The sequence below is a fragment of the Curcuma longa genome, chromosome 11 (assembly GCF_044706935.1).
Source record: "Curcuma longa cultivar G26 ecotype Majalengka, Jawa Barat chromosome 11, ITB_CL_G26_1.1, whole genome shotgun sequence".
NCBI lineage: Eukaryota > Viridiplantae > Streptophyta > Magnoliopsida > Zingiberales > Zingiberaceae > Curcuma > Curcuma longa.
This window is the reverse complement of record NC_133871.1, coordinates 18,276,750-18,301,383: the sequence shown is the minus strand read 5'-3', so window position 1 is coordinate 18,301,383 and position 24,634 is coordinate 18,276,750. Positions and strand designations below refer to the sequence as shown.

Here is a 24,634-nt window from a genome sequence, read left to right as displayed (position 1 = left end):
ATTTCAAGAGATTTTTTTTTGTTATCTACAGCATAACTAACACGAATTAAAACTAAAAAGAAAATAGTGCGATCATTCAATTTGATCTAAATTCGATCAAAATAGTCGACTGATTAGTTTATATATATATATATATAACCGCGTGTGTATGTGCTCTAAGTGGATGGCGAACTGATCTCAACCTCTTTAGGCCTCCACATTGTCTTCTGGACGCACAAGAATCCCTCCTTGTCCCCTAAAGAAGTCATTTTGACTTCATAGTTGAGTGATCTGGCCATGCTCTCGACCTCTCTGATTGCGTCTGCGGTGTCTCTTACAATGAGCTTGCCTTGTGGCCTCAGCATGCGATCCACTTCAGATATAACCGGCAATAACTTGCACCTACACATATGAACAATAGGATCGAGATGAAGATGAGTTTTTTTTTTCTTCTTCTTCAAAATTTTCATATACTTTAAGCTTTTCGATATATATGTATAACATAAGCACATATGATCAGGAATAAAAAGAAGTTCGATCGAGGTAAGAGGAATAAAAAGGGATGTATCCTACATTCATGCATGCTAAAAAGAAGTTAAACAGAGAAGGCTTGAGGTTAATGAACAAACTGCTTACCTCTTCTTCAGTCTGGAGAATAGATGATCCGCATGGAGCAGATCATATGATCTCGGGTAGGTGCTGAAAGATTCACACCAGTCATGATAAATTCCAAAGAGTCCACGCTCGTATATGATCGGAAGAGTGTCCGGTGAATCGATAGAGACGACATTCATGACCCAAGCATTCACCTCTTTCACCTCTCGCAGAGCTGCAGCAAATCTGGCACAAGATGTGATGTTCATATGCATCAGTTTATGTTTTTTTTTCTGCAGTTTGTCAAAGAAATCAAAATCAAATAGTTTATTGTTCTTAATTACCCTCCATATACGGCGCTCATGTCCATAACATTCCTCACGATGGACCAGTCAACACCCATTCCCTTCAGATACGAGTTCTTTACCACATATTTCCAATGCTCAGTATCTGCTGTGAAATCCTTCGGAGCAGGTTTCCCATAAACTCCAACCAGCGAGTGATTCAGCCAGTACGGTGCCTTGTTCAATCTTTGTGGCCATGGCTGCGGCCACCGTGACCCTCGAAGAACAGGATCTACAGGCAGCTTGTGCATGCATGCTTGCAAGGGAATGTTCCTGGACAGGCGAAGACGTCGAACAGAACATTGTTAACTTTCAGCATGATCCACGAGTTCAAGATCAAAGAGAAGATTACCAGGCTGCATTTGGGTCGTCAGAATCTTCACAGAGGGGAGGATTGCTTTGGGTTCTTTTATCGTAGCATTCATTGTTCGTAGGCTTTCTATATATCGCCATACCGACTCGGTTGATTTTATCTTCGGTCTTGTTAATCATATCCCAACACATGGACTTGGTCAATTCTGTCATGGCTGCAGCAATTTCACAGAAAACCACAGTAGAATTTGTCATAAACACATTCTAATTATCCAACTGATAGAAACTACATCCTCAATTATTAATCTTCAAGAATTGTTTCTAGGAATGTCAAGAGAAAATTTACCTTCCCAGATCTCAACATCTTCAGGAAGTTCTTGATAAACTGGCGTAGCAGACCAAACAAAGTAGCCACCAGGGCGCAATAACCGGTTTAACTCCAATAAAAGCTTCCCGCCTGCAATTGTTTTCGACCAGATGAACTGAAAGTAAGCACCTCCCTGATACCGAAAAGTATGCCTCGTAAAAACCTAAGGATTGATATTTGAATTCAAACAACCTTCTATATGCCAAGGAACCCTGCAGCGAGCGCAATGAACAACGTCGAAGGCCATTGCCGGGAAGGAGAGTCTTTTAGTGCCCATGACAGACGATATAGCTGGGATTCCTCTTTCAAGAGCAAACTGCACTTGAGCTTCATGCTCATCTTTGGGGGCAAATGACATTGTCAGCACATCTCTGTCGAACAGAAACCCCCCGAAGCTAGCCACTCCACAGCCAACATCCAATGCAACCCGACTATGCTTTCCCCAAGCTATGCCAGGTACAGACTATAAAAAAACAAGCATGCGTGGATGATAAGCATAATCATGTGAATACTGAAATTTTATGCACTGAAAAATACAGGTGAATACGGAAATATTATTGTGCCTAGGACAGGCCCATAATACCTTCTGAATGAAATCAATATAGTGCAATGCTCCGTTTATGAACTGTGTTCCTCCACCTGGAAAAGTGAGATATTCTCCTGACACTTTAACCCAATTTTGATGGCCCTTTACTGTTGCTAGTGATGTATAAGGAACGTTGTGGAACCATATCTGCAGAAATATTACAACTGTGAAGAGGTTGGTGATACAAATGTGCTGAAGCTGCCTAGACAAGCTAGAAAAACACAAATACCTTGTTCCTGCTATGTGGCCATTGAATTGATTGTTTGTATCCTTCCGGAAGAGGAACAAGGCACGTCGGAGGATCATCAGGGCAATGCCTTTCTCGATGCTCATAGTGATTGGTGGTTTTAAGCTTCTTAATGGCTCGCTCATTGTCAAGGCAAGGGATATAGTCAGTTCCAGCAGCAACATTACAGAGTTTCCAGCTGTGCATGGTTTTGCCTTCTTTCGAAGCTGCTTGCGTTTGTTTCTCATTCTTCGACTCTGTTGCTTGTGTAGACCACGCCCCATTTTGGCTGTTGCTCTCATTTAGAAGCTCCGACTGAGCTCCATTAGGTAACAACGCCTCATCAGAAAGGTCACCTTTGTTTTGCTGTTCTGAGGAGGCCTCGTTGGACTCTTGTCCACCTTTATCATTGGACTCTTGTCTTTGATTCTCTTCTGACCTTTTCTCTGGGACAATCTCTCGACCACCTTCTTGTGTCTCGCTGCGTTCTTTAATCATTTCCCCGTCATTGTTTTTCACCTCTCCATTGCTTGCAAAATCTGAAGTATTCTCCGAGCTTTTATCCTGGTCCATGGGATCCTGTTCTGCAATTTTTCCCTGCTCACTCACGGTGGTGGTCGATTGAAAACTCTGTTCCTTGCTCTCGCTTTCTTTGACCATTTCTCCACCCTCCGTTTTTCCATTCTCATCACTGTACGTCTGCTGGGCTGCGTTTTTCTCGCGATCACTATCTGTAGTTTCCTGTGAAGCCTCTTCTGCGTTCACGTCTCCTTCTTTAATGGTTTCTCCACCCTCAGCATTCCCGATTTCCTCATTATATGATGTCTGATTTGAATCCCCATCCTTCTTGCCCTCATTATCCTTGTCGAAATCATCATTCTTAGTTGTTTCCGCTGGGTTTTCGTCCGCCTTGTCAATCATATTCTGCTCCTCCGATGGCTCAGATTTTGGTTCGGCGGTCAAATCCTTCATGTTAGCGTCAGCATCTCTTCTCGTTGCTTCATCAGGAACATCTCCTGAACTGTCTTGGTATGTCTTAGGATCCGTCTCGGTAACCTGTTGCTTCATCTCTGATTTGTCTTCCAAGGACTCATCGATAGGGACTATAGTCGTTGAAGACATCATCCAAACACCGATCAAGCAAAGAGCGATGAACAAGACAGGGGCCATTGTCGACCAATGCGATGACAATGATGATGATGGCCTCCTAGAATCCATTAAAGGGTTCTTCCCGAATGCCATAGTTGCTCACTAAAGCAATGTATCCGAAAAACTCAAGGGGGAAAAAAAGGATATTGGAAACCAATAAGTTACCTAAACATATATTAATGGCCAGAGGATATATGATGGAGCATGATTCTCGCCTCCAATGTCTACATGGAAATATGGAACATTAGATAAACTAGTATGATAAGCTCAAGAGGAGGCCATTTTGTAGTCGGTCAGAGTCAGACGGAGGAGGAGGCGGAGGAAATGGAAGAAGACGAGGCAGATTATATACAGAAAAAGAGAAAAGGGAGAGGAGTTAGGATGCCAAAAATCACTCCTTTCCTCTCGTGGCCGATCAAATTTGGAATTTTGATGGCGGAGAAGCGGAAGAGGGAAGGAGAGAGGAGCGAGAAGGGAGTCCGGCCACAGGAAGGCGAGTGGCAACGCCTCGACTATCCCTACAACGCCATCGCCCGCTCCATCTGCTCCGCGCAAAGCGGAAAAACACATTTAAACTAAATATTAGAATTTTTCCCCCTTTTTCTTTTTTTTTTCTGCGTAAATTTCACGGGGAAAGTTAAAAATAAAAAATAAAAATAAACGCCTTAGTCCATTTAATATAAACATTTTTGAAAGGTTCGATAATTTTTAAAGTTAGGATACTCGCCTCTGAAAGGAATCAGGGGTGATTCGGCCTGGCTGTGGGCTCCAGCTTTCTACCTACTCAGCAAGGAGAGTTAAATACTGGAAGAGACGAATTGGGGTTGACGGTGTGACGCCGCAAACAAAGGAAGGAGAGAGCACGAAGAAGCAGCGATCGAACGAGAGAGAAAGAAGAAATGGGTTGGATTGGAGACAGCGTGGAATCCATCAGATCTTTGCAGATCAGGCAGGTTCTCAACCAGATCGTTAGTCTTGGTACTTTCGCCTTCTCTCTCTCTCCCCCACTTCCTTTGTTTTCCTCGAGATGACGCCGGTTACTAGGGTTTCGCTCTTTCTTCGGAGCTTGCTCTTCGAAGTGTGGAAGTTTTGCGCCGGCTTGAAATTGATTCGCCTCTCGATCAATGCGTCGTTATATGGTTGTTTGTTCCAGGTATGATTGTGACGTCGGCCCTCATCATATGGAAAGGACTGATGTGTGTCACCGGAAGCGAGTCGCCCGTTGTGGTCGTTCTCTCCGGAAGCATGGAACCTGGATTCAAGAGGGTGAGTCCCTTTGCTTATTCAAACACAAAAAATCAATCAATATTTATTCTTTTCCATGTAACAGTTGTAAGCTCTTGATGCAGAACGGTTATTAGTGGATTTCCAATTAATCTCTTTGTTTATTTGTTTTGTTCTATTTGACAATGCATAGTGGTTACTGTGATACTATAACTAAAATAGTTTATATAGTTCCAGAAATAAAACACAAAAAGGCTCTGAAATAATCTTTGATGTTGAATCAGGTGGCAGAAAGTAGAAAACAGAAGGAACAGATGTAATTCTGTTCTTATCTCGTGAAAGAGAGAACAATAACTATAGATACATTACCCTAGATCACTATGAAGTTGGGCTTTTGTACAACCATACAATGTGGATATGGATCTAGGTACTCAACATGTTATTTTCTCAAAACTTTCACATGTTCGACAGGGGTAACAGGGGTGTCCAACACAGAATGTCCAGGGTAGGGGACTGATGGATGAAGAGTCCTAGTGCTAGAGATAACTAGTTAAGGTCTATAGTTAAATAAGTCATACGATCTTGGCCCTTGATCTTCATCACAACAGTTAGCAATGGTAGTCCTGACTACACAGGCTCAACTACACCAATCATATTTCTCATTGAACTCTATGCAATTGGATGCTGTAGTATAGAAATCTTCTAAATCAGTTTTAATTACATTAAATGGATTTTTTATTTTTATCTACTCCTTGCACCGTCAACACTAATTAAGGCTTTGATTTTCACTTGATCCCTATTGGTCTCCACTGTCCAATTTGGTATCCTACATTCTAGGCATATGACTAGTCTTAAAAAGAAAATTTGCTTAACCGAAGATGCTTGCTTCCAATCCATCTCAGTCGGCCAATATGTTAACCTCACAAAGTAGGCATTTGACTGCTATTAGAAGGAAAAAAGATCCTAATAAAAAATAAGCTGAGTATGAGATTAAATAAATAAACCAAAAGTACATAGTATTAGCTTTGAGATGCTCATGCATTAGCATTTATTGTTTCACTTATGAGGCGACCAGCTCAATTCAAAAAATCCCATCTGTGTTGAATTTAATTTATTTCATTTGTTTGCTGGCATCTCTGTGCACATGTATACCTCTTGAACTTTCATAGGTTCATTATGTTATATTGTTTATTGTGGCAGGGTGACATTCTATTCCTCCACATGAGTAAGGATCCCATTCGAACTGGGGAAATTGTCGTATTCAATGTTGACGTAAGTGCTTCAATTGTGAATGTCGGCCGCTATCTTTCTGTGTTCATTCATGCTAATTCTTGATATATGATATGCTGTAAAAGTAGGTAACATGTGCATTGACTTAGATATAGGTAATCAAAACAAATCATTGATAGAATTTCTGTTCTGTTGTGAAGATACAAACTGGCTTCTCGATCTGTAGCATTCTGCATATATCTGTAACTTTTTTCACTTTTTTTTTAATATCTTAAATTATTGCAACTAACTAAATGTGTTTCAGAAGATTGTTTCTGCTCCATAACATGTTCTAATTCTGGGTTGGTTTAATTTGTCATTAGTTATATTATTTGTGCCTCTAATTTTCAACCTACATTTATGTTTGTCAATTTTGGTTATTGGGATTTGTGAATGTATCAATGTTATATATGCTTTCAGGGCCGGGAAATCCCAATTGTCCATCGTGTAATTAAGGTTAGCTTTGTTTCTATGTATCATGTTTTTTTTCTTTCTTTCTATATGTCATGTTAATATGGACTTCTGGAAAAATGCATTTGATTCCTCAATTTGGTTAAGGATGGAATTGTGGCTATTTATCTTGTCAGCTATGTGTGTGACATTGTTTATATTTTGAATGTTTCCTTAATTGTTATATTTTCAACATTTTTACTATTTGCTGTTTTTTGTGTTTGGTCATGGAATTTATTTGAGTAATATGTTGAAGCTGAAATGTAGCAAGTATTTTCCAATTCAGCAACTACTATCTTAAGTATGAAGGTATAAATTGGGTTTTGTGAAAATGATGTATCAATAAAATTTAGCATGATGTCAGAGTTTGAATCCTGCCAGTAACTGGGACAATGTTTAATAATGAAGTATCCTACATGTTCCAGATTTTGAGAAATGTGTCATAGCTTTTAAAGTTGAAACATCTATCCTCTCCTATTGTATTCTTTAATCTATCTATCCTCTTACTTACTCTGGATCCCATATCAATTGCATGACACAACTTTCTAAGTAATACAACTCCAGGTCATATGCTATGTTGTCAGAACTTGAGATTCTCACCTTATTACTCTTATGTCATCTTTTTTTTTTTAAATCGTGATGTTTTTGCACACAATTATGATTCATATTTCGTTATTTGTGTTGCTATGGCATGTGCATTTTACATCAAAGAAATTGAAAGTTTATATTTGTTATGAATTCAAATAGAATAGCATACATTTGTTATCGAAATTTCATGTAGTTTCGTTAGACTTTGAAAATACATGATCATTTTAATAAATAATTGATATCCCAAACAAAAAATAAGTCCTTTCACATGTTAGTTTATGGGAGGTGTATTAATAATAAAATCTATGTATGGGTATCAAAACCTTTTTGTAATAGCTTAAACGTTTAATATAAATGGCCATAAAATTTAATTAATCAATCAGATGAAATATAAGGGGTGGATATAGTTACTGTGAGAAGAAAAGAGAAGAATGGATAGAAAGACACCAGTTGTTGGCTAAGATTTGTTTGTACTCCATTTAAGTGCTAGTTATTGCTGATCCCATCGCATTAACAGTGGATCAAACCCAATCTGACCAAACAATACAGAATCCATCTGTCTCTGCTATTGCATTAATTTAACAAATCATTGTCAAGAAATTTGTTACCTGTCAGCATAGTTGCAAGACAACCTGTTTAGTGAAATATTTAATATCATCCTGAAGTTTTCATTTGCTTAAACCCTTGTTATTACTTTCTTCAATAGTGGTATGGATCTAATTCTTGATATATTAATTACTGAATTTTTGATCTTTTGTATTGCCCATATTCAGGTCCATGAGAGACAGGACAGTGAAGAAATTGATATTCTGACTAAAGGTGTCAACTCTTCAAACTTAATAGCACTGAATAATTTACATCTACAAGTTGATAATACACCCTTGTTCACCTTTTCTTATATTTGAAGTAGGAAAGTGGATTTAGTCTTCCAGTTTCAGCTTCCTGTTACTTGAGCTAAACATATTATTTTGCACCCTCTTTTTTTTTATTTTAATTTGATTTTTTAAAGACCTGTCGACTTCAAGAAGCAACATTTTAAGATACATGCATAGTATTTGAACTGGACCTTATTTGTTTTCTTCACTTCTGCTTCTCTTAAGAGAGGATTGTAATTCAACAAATCTTGTTCCAACTTTCAGGAGATAATAACTTTGGTGATGATAGACTGCTCTATGCTCATGGACAGCTCTGGCTCCAGCAACATCACATCATGGGTCGAGCTGTAGGGTAAGACTTATTTTACTACGGTTTCTTGTCATAATTGTGATACACCTGCCCTTGCCACATTTTACATGCTGGTAACTATGCTCATTGATTTTCCCATTCTGGACAGGTTTTTACCTTATGTTGGTTGGGTGACAATCATCATGACTGAAAAGCCAATAATTAAGGTACGATTTTTAGTGGATAACTTCCTGTTTATTTTCAGTATTTTGAAACCCCTGCACTTACGGATGAGGTCAAGATTGGCCAATGTTATTAGCATATTGACTGCATCCTTGGTACACATTTTGCATGTCCATTTAATCATCCTCAAATCATCTTTGTGGATCTTATCCCTACATTTACTATGTTCGAAGCTATCTCACTAGTAATATTTAAATGAATTAAATTATTTTCATTAAGTATTATTATTTTTTGTCTTATTTTGCATCTTATATTTTCTGCTCCAATCAATCCAACTCTTCTATTATGTTTGTGAGTTTCATTGCAAAATTCTAGCTCATGTCCTCTCAGGGGATACTCTAGTAATATTTAAATGAATTAAATTATTTTTTATTGACTATTATTTCCTTTTTTGTTTTTCCACTTTTTGGTCCAATCAATCCAACTCTTCTATTCTGTTGTGAGTTTTATTGGAAATTCTAGTTCATGTTCTCTCAGGGGATACTCTAGTAATATTCAAATGAATTAAAGTATTGTTTATTATCTTAACTATTATTTTCTTTGTTTCTTACACTTTTTGCTCCAATCAATCCAACTCTTCTATTCTGTTTGTGAGTATTATTGCAAATTGTAGCTCGCTCTCTCAGGGGGTTCTTCGGGAAGGTCCCTTCACCTATGATCTGATGAAGGATGGCTTCATCATATGACACTTATTCTGCATCATTGTCGAAGCACATTAGCTTTTTCTTTTCTTTTTCATTCTCGCTCCTTCCAATTATCCTTGAAGCCCACCATTTAGCAATCTTTAGCGCACAAATTTGTATGCAGACTAGTTTAGCAGGGATAAATACATCAGTTTTACACTGTCCAAGAATGATATAAAAATATGGGTATTTGATGTATACTTAGATGTATTAATTTTAATGTGAAAAAAAATAATTTACTTTAAAATTGATGCGGGACAAGTGTACAAGAAATAAAATGCTGGTTCTTGGTACCTGAATTGTCTTCTTCCTGTGGCTTTTTGCAGTACTTGCTGATTGGGGCACTGGGATTGCTGGTTATAACCTCCAAGGACTAGTTGCAAACTGTTGGAGATACTATCTCTGTTCATTACCTGCTTCGGAAAATATTTTACATGAGATTTGTAGAAGGCAGGCTTTTGACATGTTCATGTGTCAAAAAAAATGTTAGCGATTCACCTTTTGTTATTTACCAAATGAAATATGCTGAATTTCAATTTTAAAAGCGTGGTTAGTGAGTGTCCTGGTGATGGAAGAAATTGTTTTATTTATTTACTTGGCCTATCAAAGCTTATAAGAATTTTCAGTTCCTCCTATAATTGTGAAGTAGCCTTTTTTGCGAATCCCTTTGGTTTTACAGTAATAGTTAGGCATTGTTAAAATGAAATGGCATTAGAGAACTTCTGGAGTTGAATGGATATTTTTATATCATATGAGGTGAAGCGCATAACGAAATTTTCTCATATCATATGAATTTTCTACATAAATGAATTTTCTATATCGATCCGAGATTATCTGCTGGTCGACATGAGAGTTATTTCTGGAATTGACACAAATTTGTTCCTTTACTCACAAAATAACGTATGCATCATTAGCTAATAAAATGGTATCAGTTCCGAATCCGACAACTTTAGCATTCAAAAAGTTCCAGCAACTCTAGCATTCAGTTCCGACATTTCCTGGTCAGCCTCTAATGCATTGGCTTGACGGATCCCCTTCTGTGAGAGAAATCATGAAGGGCATCCGAGCACAAAGAACTAACTGAAGATGAAACTTGGCCGCGAGGCTACTAGTGGTTTTACAATTGACAATCAGCTGCTTGAAACCAACATCATTGCCAAACAAAATCAGTTCATCAATTCTGTGACAAATCATAAAACCACCAGACCACGACTCAACCTATTTCCTTGGTAGTGATTCGACTATTTATGGTTAGGTCAGATTTGAGCCAAACCCCAACACAGCTCAGCCCATGAACAGTCCTAATATGATGCATACAAACCGTAGTAGGACCTGATATGCAGAGCACTCATGGTGAGGCATGCAGGGTCAGCATGTATGTGCTGAGTAGAACAAAAACAAGTGTATGCCAATCACATAGAACAATCATACATGATTATGTATAAACATGAATCAAACATAAGTTTTTTCTATATAGAAAATGGATAATCAGCTTAACCCAAATTTCAATTGATCAATTATCATTCAGTGCAGAACTACATACAGAAATAGTCAATAGAAAGATTCAGGGTGGCATACAGCATCAAGTTACTGACACTCACTTATCCAGATTTGAATAACAAGACAGCTACCTTATCCACATAGAAATAAATGAAATGGTTGGTCTCGTGTGTGACATAGGAACCTGCACATCCACAAGTAAAGTTAATATGGCAATGCAACCTCTTGGTGGGCAACAGAATATATGAAATAACTAATTATGGGGGAAAATATCAGAGTTGATGTATACATATGTAACTGCAAGCTTTTCTTAAACTTATATGATGAAAATTTTGCAAGACTATTTCTAGTATTATTTGAATCATTGATTATGGAAAATCAAGTGATAAAACCAAAGAAAAGGATTTTGAATGCTTACATAAATATCATGCATGTGAAAGTGAAGAGATTCTTCACGTATTTAGCGCAAAAGTCTCTAGCGTATAAGGAATTATATCATCAAATTCTCAACAACTAAATTGAAATAAGCAAGAGAGGTTCTCTTAGAGTTATTAGTTAATAATATCAATCGCCTTTATGACAATGGATAACTTGCAATAAATCAATCGACAAAAAGGTGGACATGTATGTATGTAATGAAATGACCCAAAGTGAAACATCAGAACTGCTGCAAAAGCTTTGCTCAGATGTAGATCCATAGACGAAAGCTGGATGATTAAAAATTTGATGCAACTAAACACTTACAGAACAAAAGTGTCATGTATCTCACAAATTCCTTATAGAAATAGTAGTTATTGTGATGTAAAGCAACTGGGCAGGAGGGACTATGACAAGAAACAATATTAGAAAAGGTCCAGAGATGAAAGAGATCATTTCGTAGGTCTTCTCATAGCCTGTTTGATCCACATATATGTCAGTACAATCTTTTTGTTATACTTTTCTTTGCCAGAACAGGATGTGCAATCTAACGACCAAGACTATTCAACAGCTTCACTTGTTAACGTCATCAATAAGATATTTACATTGATATGAGAAGAGTGAAAAAGAAAAAGAAACAATTAAATCACGTATGTCAAACAAAGTAACACACAAGACCTGAAATGAGCTTCAATTAGAAGCAAGATATGCATCTATACAATTCATAGGCAAACTAGAATCAGTGCTCCTTCCCAAGTATGAATCACTCCACTGTTCAATTTGATAAAAATCTTAAAAGGTGGGCATTAAGAAGCATTATCTGCTTATTCACAAGCTTATTCAAGTCCAGAGATCATCATAATGCTCCAGCAAACACGACTATAACACATAGAGATAAACTTAACCAGCATTAATTCCTGATTCCTGAAACATTTGCAACCCGTGCTCTAGATCACTTCTTAGCATGAAACCTTATTTAACTCGACCAAACAATTAGCCCCAAATCCGAATTTCTATGAAGTCATATATATGCAAAAGGAGAAAGAAATTCAAAGAGTATAAAAGCCCAATAAACTGATCGAGAAGAAAAAGATGAGTACCGAAGTCGCGACCAACAATGCAGTGCCAAGTTTGCCCGTGCTTCTTATCAAATTCCTTCTTGATGTACTCGGCTACTTCCTTCGCTACTGTGTGCTTCTCAAATCCCTATTTTTACAAACAAGAGAACAAACCAAAATCAGGGAAGAAGGTGCGGAAAAGACATCGTTTTTGTCCAGCGCCCTCTTCCACTAACCGAGATCGAGGAAGAGATGCCAAGGAAAAAAGGAAAATTTTCGAGAAATAATGTTGCCGACTCGAGACCAACGAAAAATAAGGCAAGAGATCGGGGGAGGAATCTTAATTACAGCCCGAGCGCAACCGATGGCGTCGCCGCGCATCTTCTCGCCCATGTCGACGCGCTTGACGACGATCCCGGGCGACGGCGTCGCCTGCGCCGCGCCACCGACACTGCCCTTGCTCCGCTCTGCCATTTACTCTATGCTCCTCGTCTACTTCCCCGACGGACGGCTCGATGTCGGCGTAGTGTAGAATTGAGAAAGCGAAAGGTTCTCATTAATTTTTATTTATTTAGAAATTTTAATTAATTATTATTATTATTATTCGTCTTCATAATATATGGATTTTGATTTTTCTCATAATATTTAATTTCAATTTTAGAGCGATTTAATTCTACGATTTGGAATGGAATTACAGTACGGGTTTCCACCAGCCAGCTTCTGACTAAAAATCGTGACGCAATCAATTAAGAAGGAAGATGTGGAGAAAAGCTAAGCATAAAGCTGCGCAGAAATAAAGTACCTCGCAATAATTAATTCTCCAGTAGCTCGACATATTGACGCGACCGCCGCATTAATGTCAGGCAACTAACTCCGGCCTCGAAACTATATATTATTTCTAATAAATGCCCATAAATATTTAAATACGATTAACTGCTTATATAATAAATATTTAAATCTTATTCACAGTAGGATCCATCAAGTCATCTTGCGATTCAAAGAACCAGGCATGGATTAGCCGTTAGCGAAGGAAAAAAAAAGGACGTGGCGTCCGAATGCACACGCCACGTCCATTTCCGTTTCGTCTGGCAATCCGCGATATTTATTTCCACCGCCATTTCTGCTCCATCTCTCTCTCTCTCTCTCCCCCCATTCCTCATCTGCTTCTGCGTTCTCCCCAATCTTATCCTCCGCCTCCGGTTCTAGGTCTTAATTTCCAGATCGGCATGACTACGATCTGATACCTGAGACGGAGGTGGAGTGGTCGACATGGAGGTGGATTATCAAGAGGTAATCTATCGATCGAGTTATTTCTTATGTGATTTCTGCTGGTCTGTGGGATCTTGTTAATTCCCTTCACTCTGCTTACTTTAGTGATTCTCTCATGATGATCGATGGTTGACAGGAGTACATCCAGAACTCAAGAGGCTTGCAGCTATTCACATGCAGATGGCTTCCGCTCTCTTCCTCGCCGAAAGCCCTCGTCTTCCTCTGTCATGGTTCTTGTCGGATTAGTCTTCTTTCTCATCTCGATGTATGTGTTTTAATTTTTTTCCTCACTTTGATTTCTTTCAGGATATGGTGTGGAATGCAGCGGGTTCATGAAAGGTACGCTCAATCTCTTTGATCCGAGAAAAGCTTCTTGTGCACTATATTTTTGCATTTCCCTAGTCCCTATGATTGTTACGTACAGATGCCTTTTACAGAAGAATGTTAATTTCTATAGCAGCCATAGCTTTATAAATGCTAATGGCAGTATTATTATCTTCGGTCTGAAATAATCTGACAGTTTCATTTAAGAATCAGACGTGTTTTTAAAAATTTTCCTTTTTCGGATTTGATTTGGTGGATTCGGTGAGCTGAGCTAATTAAGATTGCTCATCGTATGATCAGTATCTTTGAAACTCTTCTTAGGTATTTTGTGGTGAACAAAGGAAGCGGGTACGTCTCAATAACATCTCCCAGAGCATTCAATGTAAACACGCAAATAGACACAGAGGTTTATTACATGTTCATGTAACACAACTTTTTGGATGGTGTGACTCGTTTGTGCTGTTGTCCCGTTAATTTGCAACCATTGGATTGGTGTTTCGTAGTCATGTTCCATCATATCGGGCAACTTCAAATGGTTTGGTTTCTTGGGCCCATGGAGTAATGGTGGTCATCACTCTCGCTAGGTTTTGATACATATATAGGCCCACCTAGGCGACATATTTTGTTGGTTGTTGAATCTATTTCATAAAACCTATTTATCGCTACTTTCAATGAAATAGAAATTCTATGAAGGTTCCTACAATTCTACACACAGACTAAATTGGTTGTTCCTTAAGGAGGACTTAAATTTCGATAGGTAAAGACCAATGAATTGATACTTCAATTCACACTTTGCAAATGAACGACCAAGATTTGATATTTCTTTCTTTCTTTCAATGAATATATCATTAGCTTTCATAAAAAGAAAGTTTATGGTGTTGAAGTATGGGTATTAGGCTGGCTCTAATGAATTTGATGCTTTGGTCGCTAAGGGTGCGGAATTAGGCTTGCGACTGCCGGATTTGGTGTGTTTGGCATTGACTACGAGGGACATGGGAAGTCGACGGGTTCAAGAGCCTATATTAAAAAGTTCCAACATATCATCGAAGATTCCTATCAGTTTTTCAAATCCGTCGCAGGTGCAATCTGAATTTTTTTTTCCCCCTTCCTTTGCAAGATATTGTGTTGTGCATTAATTTAAATTAAATTTGACATTGAAGAAGATAAGTGCTTGTATAATAGAACAGAGTCTTATGGAGGGGCCCTTTATAAGATTGTGTCGAGAACTCTTTTTAATCTCTGTCAATTAATGGAGGTAAATCTTTGACATTTACGTTTGAAGTAAGATTACGAGTTGGGGAAAGGGGAAATTTTGTTTGAATTGTTTCAGGAGAATAGAGGTTTGATAAACTTTTATATTGTTGTGAATGAAGACAAACAATTTAGATGGGATCCCTCCTGTGCCTTCCATTGCTATTGAGGACTGTCCTTTTCCTTTCAGAAACAAATGAATACCGAGACAAGTGCAGATTTTTATACGGGGAGTCAATGGGCGGTGCGGTGGCCCTCCTACTTCACCGAAAGGACCCAACATATTGGGACGGGGCAGTCCTCGTTGCACCTATGTGTAAGGTGATCGATCGATTTGGTGTTGTTTTACATTTTCAATATCCACAAAGATTTGATTATTTTGTTTTTTTTCATATGCATGTTTGATGATGAAGTAGATATCTGAGAAGGTGAAGCCGCATCCAGTGGTAGTGAATCTCTTGACTCGTGTGGAGGAGATCATACCTAAATGGAAGATTGTTCCTTCAAAAGATGTCATCGATTCCGCCTTCAAAGATCCCATCAAGCGTGAACAGGTTGTCAATAGGAAATCTGTAAATGTCTGTCAATTTTCAAACTTTGTATTAATAATTTTTCTTGATCTATTTCGAATAAATGTGGTCAGATTAGGAGCAATAAATTGATCTACCAGGACAAGCCTCGCTTGAAGACCGCTCTGGAACTTCTTAGGACTAGCATGGAACTGGAGAACAACTTATCCACGGTATTTATTAGATCCGTATGAAATTCATTTATTAAATCGGTCTATATATATATATAATTATTAGGAAATTGTCGTTTATCATAATGAGTTGAGTGGATGAATTAAACTATTTTCAGAAGTTGAAAGAATAAAATAATACTTTTATTAGATTTTGTGAGGGTAAAATGGAACAGAAAATAATAATCTGGTCAAATGGGCAGGTGAAGTTGCCATTCTTCGTGCTCCACGGCGAAGCCGACACGGTGACGGACCCGGAAGTGAGCCGGGCACTGCACGAGCGAGCCGGAAGCGCAGACAAGACCATCAAGCTGTATCCGGGGATGTGGCACGGGCTGACCGCCGGTGAGCCGGACGACAACGTGGAGGCCGTCTTCGCCGACATCATCGGGTGGCTCGATCGGCGGAGTTTCTGCCGGGTTCGTGAGTGGGAGGAGAACGTCAAAGTGGTGCGGTCGGACTGCGGCAGCCCGGTTTCTCCGGCGGTGGCAGCTGGGCGGCGGAGGTTCCTGTGCGGGTTGAAGGGACGGACGCAGCACCACTCGGCGATGTGAGTGCGAGGTGGGTCAGGGTTGGCGTGGGATGATGAAACACGAACAGTGGAATATTCGGTTGGAGATGTGTTGTGGGTAAATTAATTAGAATAATCGTGGTGCTGAAATTCACATTCAAACATAGTTTTCATATGATCTATTTCCATATCAGACGTTTTTGGAAACGTAAGATCCATTTAGACATTTTGTAACGAGAATCTTGTACGACCTTTGGTGAAATTACCAACTAGTGGATTGTGAAATTACTCATAGTATTAGCAGTGGCGGATATTTTCGTCCTAAATCCAGAAGGGTAACACGTGCCGCGCGAACGTCGCACGAGTGCGAGTGCCTCCCGAGATCACGTGCGACTGCGTGTGGGCTGCACCCATCGAGTGCGAGGCCCAACCAAACCGCATTGAATCGGCTCGGCGGTTCAGTTTTCGTGCAACATAAGTATCTCCTCCCTCCCTCTACTGGGATCCCTTGTTTCATCATCGCATCATGAGCCAGAGAGGAGGAGCGCTGATGGTGGATCAGGAAGCCGCTCCGCCCCACGGGATCCTGCTAGCCGTCGTCGTCGGCCTGGTGGTGGCCGCGCCCTTCCTCGTCGGCGGCGGCGGCGAGGCCATCACAGGCACTATCTCCAACCTCCTCAGCCCCGCTGGCCTCCTCCTCCTCCCCGTCCTCCTCATCCTCCTAATCCGCTTCCTCTCCTCCGACCGCGGCGCCATCCTCTCCGAGATCTTCGCCTCCGGTTCCCCCGACTCCATCCACCGCGTCGGCGGATCGCCTGTCGGAGTCGCACTCTTGCTCCTCCTCATCCTCTTCCTCCTTTACTACCGCTTCTCCATCTTCGGCGGCGGCGCTGGCGGCGATGACGAGTGAAGAAGCCGATGACAGATCGAACAGGTTGATAGATTTGGGATGTGATTTTGAAGTCTGATGATTTGATGTTGCTGAGTTCACACTATGAAGTGGAACTGTAAAAGGTGCTAGGTTACGTGTCGTGGTTGCCACTTCCAGGTGTATTAAATTAAATGCATAGCCAATTAAGAAGTGTGTCTTAAATTATCATTATAAAATTCAATTAAAAGCAAAGCCATAAAATCTCAATTTTAATTCTTGTAAAATTAACACATTTTAATTTAATTGTGTTATTCCTTACCAAATTGGCAAATTAAATTGTGCTATTAAATTTTACTTAAAAAACATTTCTAAGTGTTATCATTTTTATCCTTGATTATTAACTGATTTATTTTATAAAAGGTGATATGACATGTTATTTATTTCAGGTAAGCTAGTGTTAATTTGTCGTAGGTGTGAAGTGATAAGTGTTTAAAAAATCTAAGAGCATTTTGACAATTTTAAACCTATTTTCTGAAATAAAAAAAAAAGACAATGAAAGTGGCCAGAGTTAAATTTTAGCTACAGTAGTTCGACATGGTACAATTTTACATAGATTATGATGACCCATAATGTAATTTTCTAAATCTTGAGATTGAATGAAAAGTAATACACTATCCAGTCATCTGGAGAATAATTAATTAATCATGACATTTTAAGTCGTCAGCGACGTCACCATCGCTCTCTCTGTATCGGTCCAATTTTATCGGATGCCTCCGAAGAGACGACGTCACCATCGCTCTCGCATATGCTTCGCGGGGCCCCTTCACGTGCATTACCTAATGAGCGATCAGCAGAAATGGCAGATAGCAAATTTGCAGACGAATCTACAACTATAGAAACGTACAAAATGAGACGCAAAAACGATGATTCCCTTTCAACTATCAGGAATCACACACATGGAGCCAATTCGGTACATAAATAGTTGGTAAAAGTCTCTAATGAGGTTATCTTCTTTACAGGATTGTATGCGGCTGAGTGGAGTGCCAATTACAAAAGAAATATAAAGGACAAAGCTATGAGATATAAGAATACAATTAAAAGAACAGGTCGCTCTTTTACGTAAACAAGAGTAGTAAAAGGAAATCTGAGCGTGAGAACAAAGGAATCACTTTCCTAACCTTCCTCCTTTTCACTTTCCAATTCCAAGTTCTTTGTTTATGTCCTTGGTGAGGCTGAATTGGATGGTGTTCTGCCATGGGAAAAGAGTTCGAGTGACAGGAAGTTTCCTCCTCAAATCCTGTAAAAGATATCAAAGTTAATTAATGCTTCAAATTACTAGAGATGGAAGTAGCTTTCCGGGACTCATTACATAAAATCCGCAAAAAAGAATACAAACAGATAGCAATTGTAGAGAAGTGTGACAAGCTTTGGGTAACCATGAGAATGACAGTGTCAAGAACGAGCATTTTATAGAGGGCATTCTTTCAACTGTCTGATCTGGCCGGGATAATCTTGGCCAATGATGGTCGATAAATAAGGATCACTAACACAAAGCATATATAAAGCTCAAATTTTATTCGATAGTATTCGGCAATTCCTATGATAGACCATTTCAACATTTTTGACAATCAATTCCTAAATCCACGGGTAAAATACCAACTGTTCCTAAACCCAAGTCTAAATGATCATATTTCGCACTGGCGTGATGACTGAAATTATCCAAAAACACAACCATCCTGAAAGATCCTGTCAAAAGATAGATAGTTTTCTGAACATTTAATAGTACCTTGAAAGTGGTGTCTGGTAAATTTAAATAAGATGCCTGCATAAACAGGAAGTTATACATTGAGTCCTCCAGTTAAATAAATTGTAGAGAAACTGAGATAGGGCAGTATGAAACCTCAAGATATGCCATATATTCAGTCTCATGGTTGCGAACAATGTTGGTTATTGAGACTGCACAATCTTCAGGAGACTGAAAATCAACAGATCTAGTGAGTATAACTGCAACAGAGTTCAACATCATAAATGACACGAATTCTTGCAGAGAAATTTTAATTGACAATAATTTTAAGAAGGATCAGAGCATCACTTCAGTATAAAAGGAGAGGATTGTTCCTTTATATTTCCTTGTTTAGTATAAGCATAAACAGCAACTGCAATTGGTAACTTTTGGATATCCATTTCTTCAAATAGATAATGTTCATCTCAAACCCTAGAGGTTACTATTTGCTCACAATCACCTGAAAAATAGTGGAATCCTTGCATTCATTTTTAGCATCCAACTGGACATTTCCTTCTTCAAAGTAATGAGCTACTACCTGACAGGCATTTAGCATCAAGCTAAAAGCAAATTGATTGGGGAAAAAATAACTTATAATTATCAAACCATCAACATTATGCAAGATATTTTCAATAGCTTGCTTCTTTAATTATTTTGGTTTCAATACGATCTACTCACCTGCATCTTTCCTTTTATTTCAACAATCTGTATATCATCCTTGAAATCTACAGTCCAAATTGATCGCCAGCTGCCATTGCTGAAATGTGCAACACAATAAACATAAACCAATAATTTTGTTTCGATGGATTAACCAGACAAGCAAGAAGAAAATTTCAATATTATGTAATATTCTAATATGCATAGTGATGCAACATGAGCCTTCGCTCATAATCTCACAGGCCAGTTTACTTTAATTAGTCTATAATTGTTTGTGTCAACACCTCAACCGAAACATTCCAGAAGTTAAAACAAAAAAATGAACTTCAAAAACTTGTTAAGAAAAATACTAAATATCTCATACCAGAAGTTTTGTGGGCTATGCTTAGCAGCAGAAATCACCACTGCAAACTCGAAATCAGCTCCTGGTCCTTCTGAATCTTTTCCACTAGTGCTGTAAACAGCACAAGTTCCTTTTGGATAAGTTTCTGCAACATATTTGCTAAGTTCAGCATCCAGGGAACCCCTGCATAAAATATCAACAGGATGCATGACGAAAATTATATTGCACAACAAAAGTGTAATTTTTGGGAGGCATTAACAAAACAATCATAAATTTTTAGGATAAAATTCATTATTTTGTCACTTGACTTTCAGAATCAGTAGAGATGGCATCAGGATTGTTCAAAATGATAATCATTAAGAAGCACAATTTATAAAACAAAATGACTCTTAGATAACCATCCTATTTCCAACATAATATACTATGGGAAAGACGACATATCTCCTTCTCCAACTCTGACCGCAGCTATTCTCTAGTGTCTTCTTCCTTTTTGAGAGCTGCAGAGGCAATAACAGAAGCACATGGGGCCGGTTCTTCTTCTTTAAGACACAGTAAGAGGTGGGACACATTGAAATGTTTAAGGAAATCTATGTAACATGAAAATACGTAAAAGAACTTAAGAATACCAATCTAGATTGATTTCTTTCCTAATGGCTCAAGCTTAGGTGATAAGTGATCAAATAGTCAAATTTAGCAACACAACAAAGAAGTAGGCATCTAACAATATTGGTATTAAAGATCTTCATCTGAGTTAGACAGTCCACCGTTGGGCTTCAACCAATCCAGTTCAGTTCATTACCAATCCAGTAAATTCTAAATCGTTAACTTTCCTACTAACCTGAACTTTTGCGAAAAGTGGTTAGTTAGGTAAATTTGACAAAATATATAACAAAATAAAATTTGAAAATAACAAATAATATTCTATTTGTAATTTCATTTCACTCAACCACAAATTTTATTTGTAAATGAACAATAATCAGGAAATTGATGCGGAGAAAAAAAGGAGGAATCATCATGATGCTATAAACAGAAAGATTTAGACACCCACTGAAGACATGAAGCTCATTCCCAGAAAGCTCACAGCATACCTGAATTCTTCAACATACACGGATGGGAGCTCCTCATCATTAGCTGGTCTTAAACTAGTGCAAACCTAAAAAAGAAGAGGACGTATATGAAACAGGTCAAATTTACTCTTTAAGGGATCAAATACACAAAAGCAGGCATGAATTATAATATTAATAATAAATTGTTACTGATGGGTCAAAGGATGAGAGAACAAAATCCATTCAATAAAGAGAATTGCATGCAGTAAACATTGACAATCCTTACGATTAATAAATTGCATGAAGGTTATAGATACTTTGGTCCACTAGCAATATCCAAGAAATTGTATAACTTTTTAGTATAAATCATGTTAATGGACTTTTTAGTTGCAACCTAGCAAATAGTCAGAAAATAATTTTATATGCAGGAGCAGGATAAACCAAAGGGTCAAATTTCAGGGTTTACATAGGGGAGTAGAAAAATAATTAGACAATTCTGAATAGTTTGACATTGCAAAAATTAGCTATTCAATCAATGAATCTTTCAATTGTGTTTATTCAGTAAGTCAACGATATCCTAGAAAAAACAAATTACTGAAATTTCCATAACAGTTAACAAAATCAATGACACATCACTATCCCTTCCATTACCAAAGAAACCATGCATAATGCAAATTAACTAATACATTAATAATTAGTATTTCTAATTTTTATTTCAAGATAAATAAGGTAATATATTTGCATTTCCCTGTATATATCAATGTAATACAGGAGTATGGGTAGCAGTGTCTAATAGTGAAGCTATAAGAAAGTATTTCTATTTTTTATTTCAAGATAAATAAGGTACTTATTTGAAAAGGCTTGTAGCAAAAAGTACTACAGGAATAAACTAGATTACCTGTTTGACATGATCTACTGTGGCAACTTGAGCAGTCCTAGGATCAAAATAGTTGTTCTTGTCAAGTTCTCCATATGTGGTAATAAGCACCTGATACAATCATCAAAGTTCAAACACATAAATACATCTGTTTACACAGGAAAAGACGACAAAAAAAAGAGTAAGGATAATTAATTGCTTGAAAATTTATTACTTCTTTTACAAAATATACTTCATCACCAGACTAGAAAAACATTGGACTTCAAAAGCATGCTGAGATTAGACCATGTCAATCGAATATTTAGATAATAATATACTAAAACCAACAATATATGAAATAATTCACATATACAAACAGACTTGGATACGTTAAGACTAAGATCAATATTTACCTACAGTGCCTAATATAGTTAGTTTGATATTGCAAGATTTAAACAAGTATAAGAGATAACAAGAAAGAAAATTATATTTTAACAAAACAGTTAATGACTGTTTTATGAATCTTAAAACAAGGATGAGATTAGAAGGATATGTTGGTTTTCTACTTAAGTTAGCAAACATCTGAATCCTTCATCAATTGCTACAAGCATTTACAGGTACTAATGAGATGGACAGTTTCATTTCCTTATTATTAAGCATTCTCAGACTGCAAGTTACTTCTCAAATTTGCATTTTTTTTACAACAATAAAAGAAGCATGAATTAATCATACTTTCATTTACCATCATGAGTTGTGTTTCTTGAAAAAAAAAGGTAAGGATGAATATGGCTGAAAGTAGGCAAAATAAACAAAAAAGGGAAACTTCTGAACCAACAGCAAGAATAACCTAGTCCTGACTAATGTAGCTAAACATACAATGTCCTACTATTTCATTGTCAGGGCTCAATGCCGTACATAACATTTATCAGGTGATAAAGATACGTTAGTACGGTAAATATGCATCTGTCTGGTTCGATCACAGAGTTAGCAATTGTCAAACCATCAACTACCAGCTGATCAATAAGCAGATTCAACAACCCAATCATGCCAGATAATCAAACTAATTTAGAATGCTCGAGAATATGTTCAAAGGCTACCAAATGCCTTCCAATGACCGTATCGATAGACTAAATACCCCTTCAGCTTTCATCCTTCAACCCTAAACATCTTGAAGCAAGAGCCCTAGGTTAAGCACCCCTCTGCCAACTAGAGCTGCGAGGGAGTAAGCAAGCACGCAACTTTGACCGGAAATGTTCAAATGTGGAGGGCGAATTAGCCGAGGGGACTCACATCGCCACTTCGATCGGGCATCTGGAGAGCGATAAAATGCGTTTTGTTGTACACGGGAAAGGCCTCTGCGGCGGCAAGCTCGTAGATTTGGTCGTCCCCTAGGATCGACCTCACGTCTGCAAACCCCAGGCGGATCTAAGCCCTCGCCCAGCGGAATCGAAAGGCGGAAACCGCAAAAAGGAAGGGGATAAGAGGAGCAGCACCTTTGGCGACGTATTGGATCTCGCCGGCGGGGGCGCTTGTGAGGAACCATCTCGCAATCTCCGCCTTCTGCTTGTCGCTGAGCTCTTCGGGCTCGTCTCCTTCTCCGTCCGCCATTAGAGGGAAGAAAAGATAGAGTTAAATTAATTAATAGACGAAAAGAGAGAGAGGTGGCTGCTCTCATCGCATCGGTTACAAAATAAAACCAGATAACAGACTTCCTCTGTTTCCCATCTCTATTTTTGGAAGAAAAACAAAAACACAAAGCAATTAATAAATATTAAATACTTATCTTAAATTTTCTTAATTTATGTATATTACTTTGTATAAAATAAAATCATATTTTTTAATCAGAAAAGTGTGATATGACATTTTTTATTTACTTTTCATTAGTATTGTTCCATGTGCATATGTTAAATATTTTTAAAATTTATAGTAGTAAAATTGCCGGTAACAAAGTAATTAATTAATTTGCACAGGTGAAAAAAAGTACTAAAATAAATAATTAAGAGAGTTTGAATTTTAATAAAAATGAATATTTTAAAAGTACTTTTGAATGTGAGTGTGTGTAAATTATATTCTAATTTTACCGAATAAAAAAAATCATCTATCTATTATATATCAAAATAATAATAATTAGCCAAATTCCCAAATACGTGATAGATTCTTCATTAACTTAGGCTATTAATTGTATTGAAGAATAAATTAGGTTAATCGCCAGACGTCCTAATCAAATTGTAATCTCCAACTTTAACAAGCATGTATCCAGTACTGAAAAATCACTATGCCTCACTTCGTATATTAACAAAGAATATTAAATTTTAATGATTAAATTTTAGTAGCTAAAATGATCACAACGAGCTCATCCCTATTATTGTTCATTAGTTTAAGGCTTGAAGATTTTTAATTTTTTGAATCAATTAATTCTGAAAGTGTGATTGGTTCAATCTATAAAAAATTTTCATTGATTACTAGAATGAATCAAAAAATATGAACAAAAGATTCCCGTTGATTAATTATCAGAATAAATTGATTTCATCATGGCGTCGATGATGACTTTGAATGTCTCTAGCTGGATTATTGACGACTATATCGATATATCGTACATGTGCATTGACTTGAGCCTGCTAATTATATATTAGTTGCTCATTGGTGAGGCTAGCTCACACTGCACCGTTTTGAAAGACCCATGCAAACACCTGACATATATATATATAGCTAGCTAGTTTCAGATTAATTATAACGATCGATCTTATCCTTTTATTAATTGTTCTATTGGGACAGAATTATATATATTATGAGAGAGAAGAAGAAACTGATCATGAAACTTAAGCTCGAGG

At 37.7% G+C, this 24,634-nt stretch overlaps 6 protein-coding genes across 7 annotated transcripts; 3 read left to right on the top strand and 3 right to left on the bottom strand.

Moving 5' to 3' along the window:
• Nucleotides 1-155: 155 nt before the first annotated feature.
• LOC141837262 (putative methyltransferase PMT24) lies at nucleotides 156-3,650 on the bottom strand. Its single transcript, XM_074724700.1, has 8 exons — nucleotides 2,412-3,650; nucleotides 2,180-2,329; nucleotides 1,789-2,059; nucleotides 1,576-1,686; nucleotides 1,270-1,444; nucleotides 918-1,190; nucleotides 616-819; nucleotides 156-381 (listed from the first exon to the last, which is right to left on the bottom strand). The coding sequence occupies exons 1-8, from the start codon at nucleotides 3,648-3,650 to the stop codon at nucleotides 156-158; spliced, it is 2,649 nt and encodes an 882-aa protein (XP_074580801.1).
• Nucleotides 3,651-4,399: 749 nt separating this feature from the next.
• On the top strand, nucleotides 4,400-9,741 carry LOC141840653 (uncharacterized). Its single transcript, XM_074728701.1, has 8 exons — nucleotides 4,400-4,535; nucleotides 4,711-4,823; nucleotides 5,982-6,053; nucleotides 6,471-6,506; nucleotides 7,862-7,907; nucleotides 8,228-8,315; nucleotides 8,422-8,479; nucleotides 9,505-9,741. The coding sequence occupies exons 1-8, from the start codon at nucleotides 4,457-4,459 to the stop codon at nucleotides 9,553-9,555; spliced, it is 543 nt and encodes a 180-aa protein (XP_074584802.1). The 5' UTR covers nucleotides 4,400-4,456; the 3' UTR covers nucleotides 9,556-9,741.
• A 932-nt stretch (nucleotides 9,742-10,673) lies between these two features.
• Nucleotides 10,674-12,669, bottom strand: LOC141838748 (dynein 8 kDa light chain, flagellar outer arm-like). The gene is made up of 3 exons (XM_074726312.1): nucleotides 12,502-12,669; nucleotides 12,196-12,301; nucleotides 10,674-10,862 (listed from the first exon to the last, which is right to left on the bottom strand). The coding sequence occupies exons 1-3, from the start codon at nucleotides 12,625-12,627 to the stop codon at nucleotides 10,780-10,782; spliced, it is 315 nt and encodes a 104-aa protein (XP_074582413.1). The 5' UTR covers nucleotides 12,628-12,669; the 3' UTR covers nucleotides 10,674-10,779.
• A 637-nt stretch (nucleotides 12,670-13,306) lies between these two features.
• LOC141838745 (caffeoylshikimate esterase-like) lies at nucleotides 13,307-16,466 on the top strand. 2 transcript variants are annotated; one of them, XM_074726309.1, is made up of 8 exons: nucleotides 13,307-13,443; nucleotides 13,559-13,652; nucleotides 13,729-13,761; nucleotides 14,679-14,825; nucleotides 15,188-15,318; nucleotides 15,414-15,551; nucleotides 15,641-15,739; nucleotides 15,940-16,466. In XM_074726309.1, the coding sequence occupies exons 1-8, from the start codon at nucleotides 13,423-13,425 to the stop codon at nucleotides 16,288-16,290; spliced, it is 1,014 nt and encodes a 337-aa protein (XP_074582410.1). In that variant the 5' UTR covers nucleotides 13,307-13,422; the 3' UTR covers nucleotides 16,291-16,466. The 2 variants fall into 2 exon arrangements, with proteins under 2 accessions (XP_074582410.1, XP_074582411.1); XM_074726310.1 differs by having other exon boundaries at nucleotides 13,528-13,652.
• A 285-nt stretch (nucleotides 16,467-16,751) lies between these two features.
• Nucleotides 16,752-17,365, top strand: LOC141841919 (uncharacterized). The gene has a single exon (XM_074730118.1). The coding sequence runs from the start codon at nucleotides 16,774-16,776 to the stop codon at nucleotides 17,155-17,157; it is 384 nt and encodes a 127-aa protein (XP_074586219.1). The 5' UTR covers nucleotides 16,752-16,773; the 3' UTR covers nucleotides 17,158-17,365.
• Nucleotides 17,366-18,029: 664 nt separating this feature from the next.
• Nucleotides 18,030-23,466, bottom strand: LOC141838747 (F-actin-capping protein subunit alpha). The gene is made up of 10 exons (XM_074726311.1): nucleotides 23,297-23,466; nucleotides 23,094-23,209; nucleotides 21,846-21,935; nucleotides 20,990-21,054; nucleotides 19,923-20,084; nucleotides 19,580-19,658; nucleotides 19,362-19,439; nucleotides 19,019-19,093; nucleotides 18,905-18,940; nucleotides 18,030-18,415 (listed from the first exon to the last, which is right to left on the bottom strand). The coding sequence occupies exons 1-10, from the start codon at nucleotides 23,409-23,411 to the stop codon at nucleotides 18,308-18,310; spliced, it is 924 nt and encodes a 307-aa protein (XP_074582412.1). The 5' UTR covers nucleotides 23,412-23,466; the 3' UTR covers nucleotides 18,030-18,307.
• Between the last annotated feature and the right edge of the window lie 1,168 nt (nucleotides 23,467-24,634).

Bases quoted from the DNA above. Each gene is read 5' to 3' on its own strand.
- LOC141841919 (XM_074730118.1), top strand. From the start codon at position 16,774: ATGAGCCAGAGAGGAGGAGCGCTGATGGTGGATCAGGAAGCCGCTCCG.
- LOC141838745 (XM_074726309.1), top strand. From the start codon at position 13,423: ATGGAGGTGGATTATCAAGAG. The intron at 13,444-13,558 runs GTAATCTATCGA...GATGGTTGACAG, and splicing joins TGGAGGTGGATTATCAAGAG to GAGTACATCCAGAACTCAAG. The intron at 15,740-15,939 runs GTATTTATTAGA...TCAAATGGGCAG, and splicing joins TGGAGAACAACTTATCCACG to GTGAAGTTGCCATTCTTCGT.
- LOC141840653 (XM_074728701.1), top strand. From the start codon at position 4,457: ATGGGTTGGATTGGAGACAGCGTGGAATCCATCAGATCTTTGCAGATC. The intron at 6,507-7,861 runs GTTAGCTTTGTT...GCCCATATTCAG, and splicing joins TTGTCCATCGTGTAATTAAG to GTCCATGAGAGACAGGACAG. The intron at 8,480-9,504 runs GTACGATTTTTA...GGCTTTTTGCAG, and splicing joins CTGAAAAGCCAATAATTAAG to TACTTGCTGATTGGGGCACT.
- LOC141838747 (XM_074726311.1), bottom strand. From the start codon at position 23,411: ATGGCGGACGGAGAAGGAGACGAGCCCGAAGAGCTCAGCGACAAGCAG. The intron at 19,440-19,579 runs GTGAGTAGATCG...AATGCCTGTCAG, and splicing joins AAATAAAAGGAAAGATGCAG to GTAGTAGCTCATTACTTTGA. The intron at 18,941-19,018 runs GTTTCATACTGC...CTGTTTATGCAG, and splicing joins AATATATGGCATATCTTGAG to GCATCTTATTTAAATTTACC.
- LOC141837262 (XM_074724700.1), bottom strand. From the start codon at position 3,650: ATGGCATTCGGGAAGAACCCTTTAATGGATTCTAGGAGGCCATCATCA. The intron at 2,330-2,411 runs GTATTTGTGTTT...ATATTTCTGCAG, and splicing joins GGCCACATAGCAGGAACAAG to ATATGGTTCCACAACGTTCC. The intron at 2,060-2,179 runs GTATTATGGGCC...GTTTTTTTATAG, and splicing joins ATATTGATTTCATTCAGAAG to TCTGTACCTGGCATAGCTTG.
- LOC141838748 (XM_074726312.1), bottom strand. From the start codon at position 12,627: ATGGCAGAGCGGAGCAAGGGCAGTGTCGGTGGCGCGGCGCAGGCGACG. The intron at 12,302-12,501 runs GTAATTAAGATT...TTGTAAAAATAG, and splicing joins CCATCGGTTGCGCTCGGGCT to GGATTTGAGAAGCACACAGT. The intron at 10,863-12,195 runs GTACTCATCTTT...GTGGATGTGCAG, and splicing joins CATTGTTGGTCGCGACTTCG to GTTCCTATGTCACACACGAG.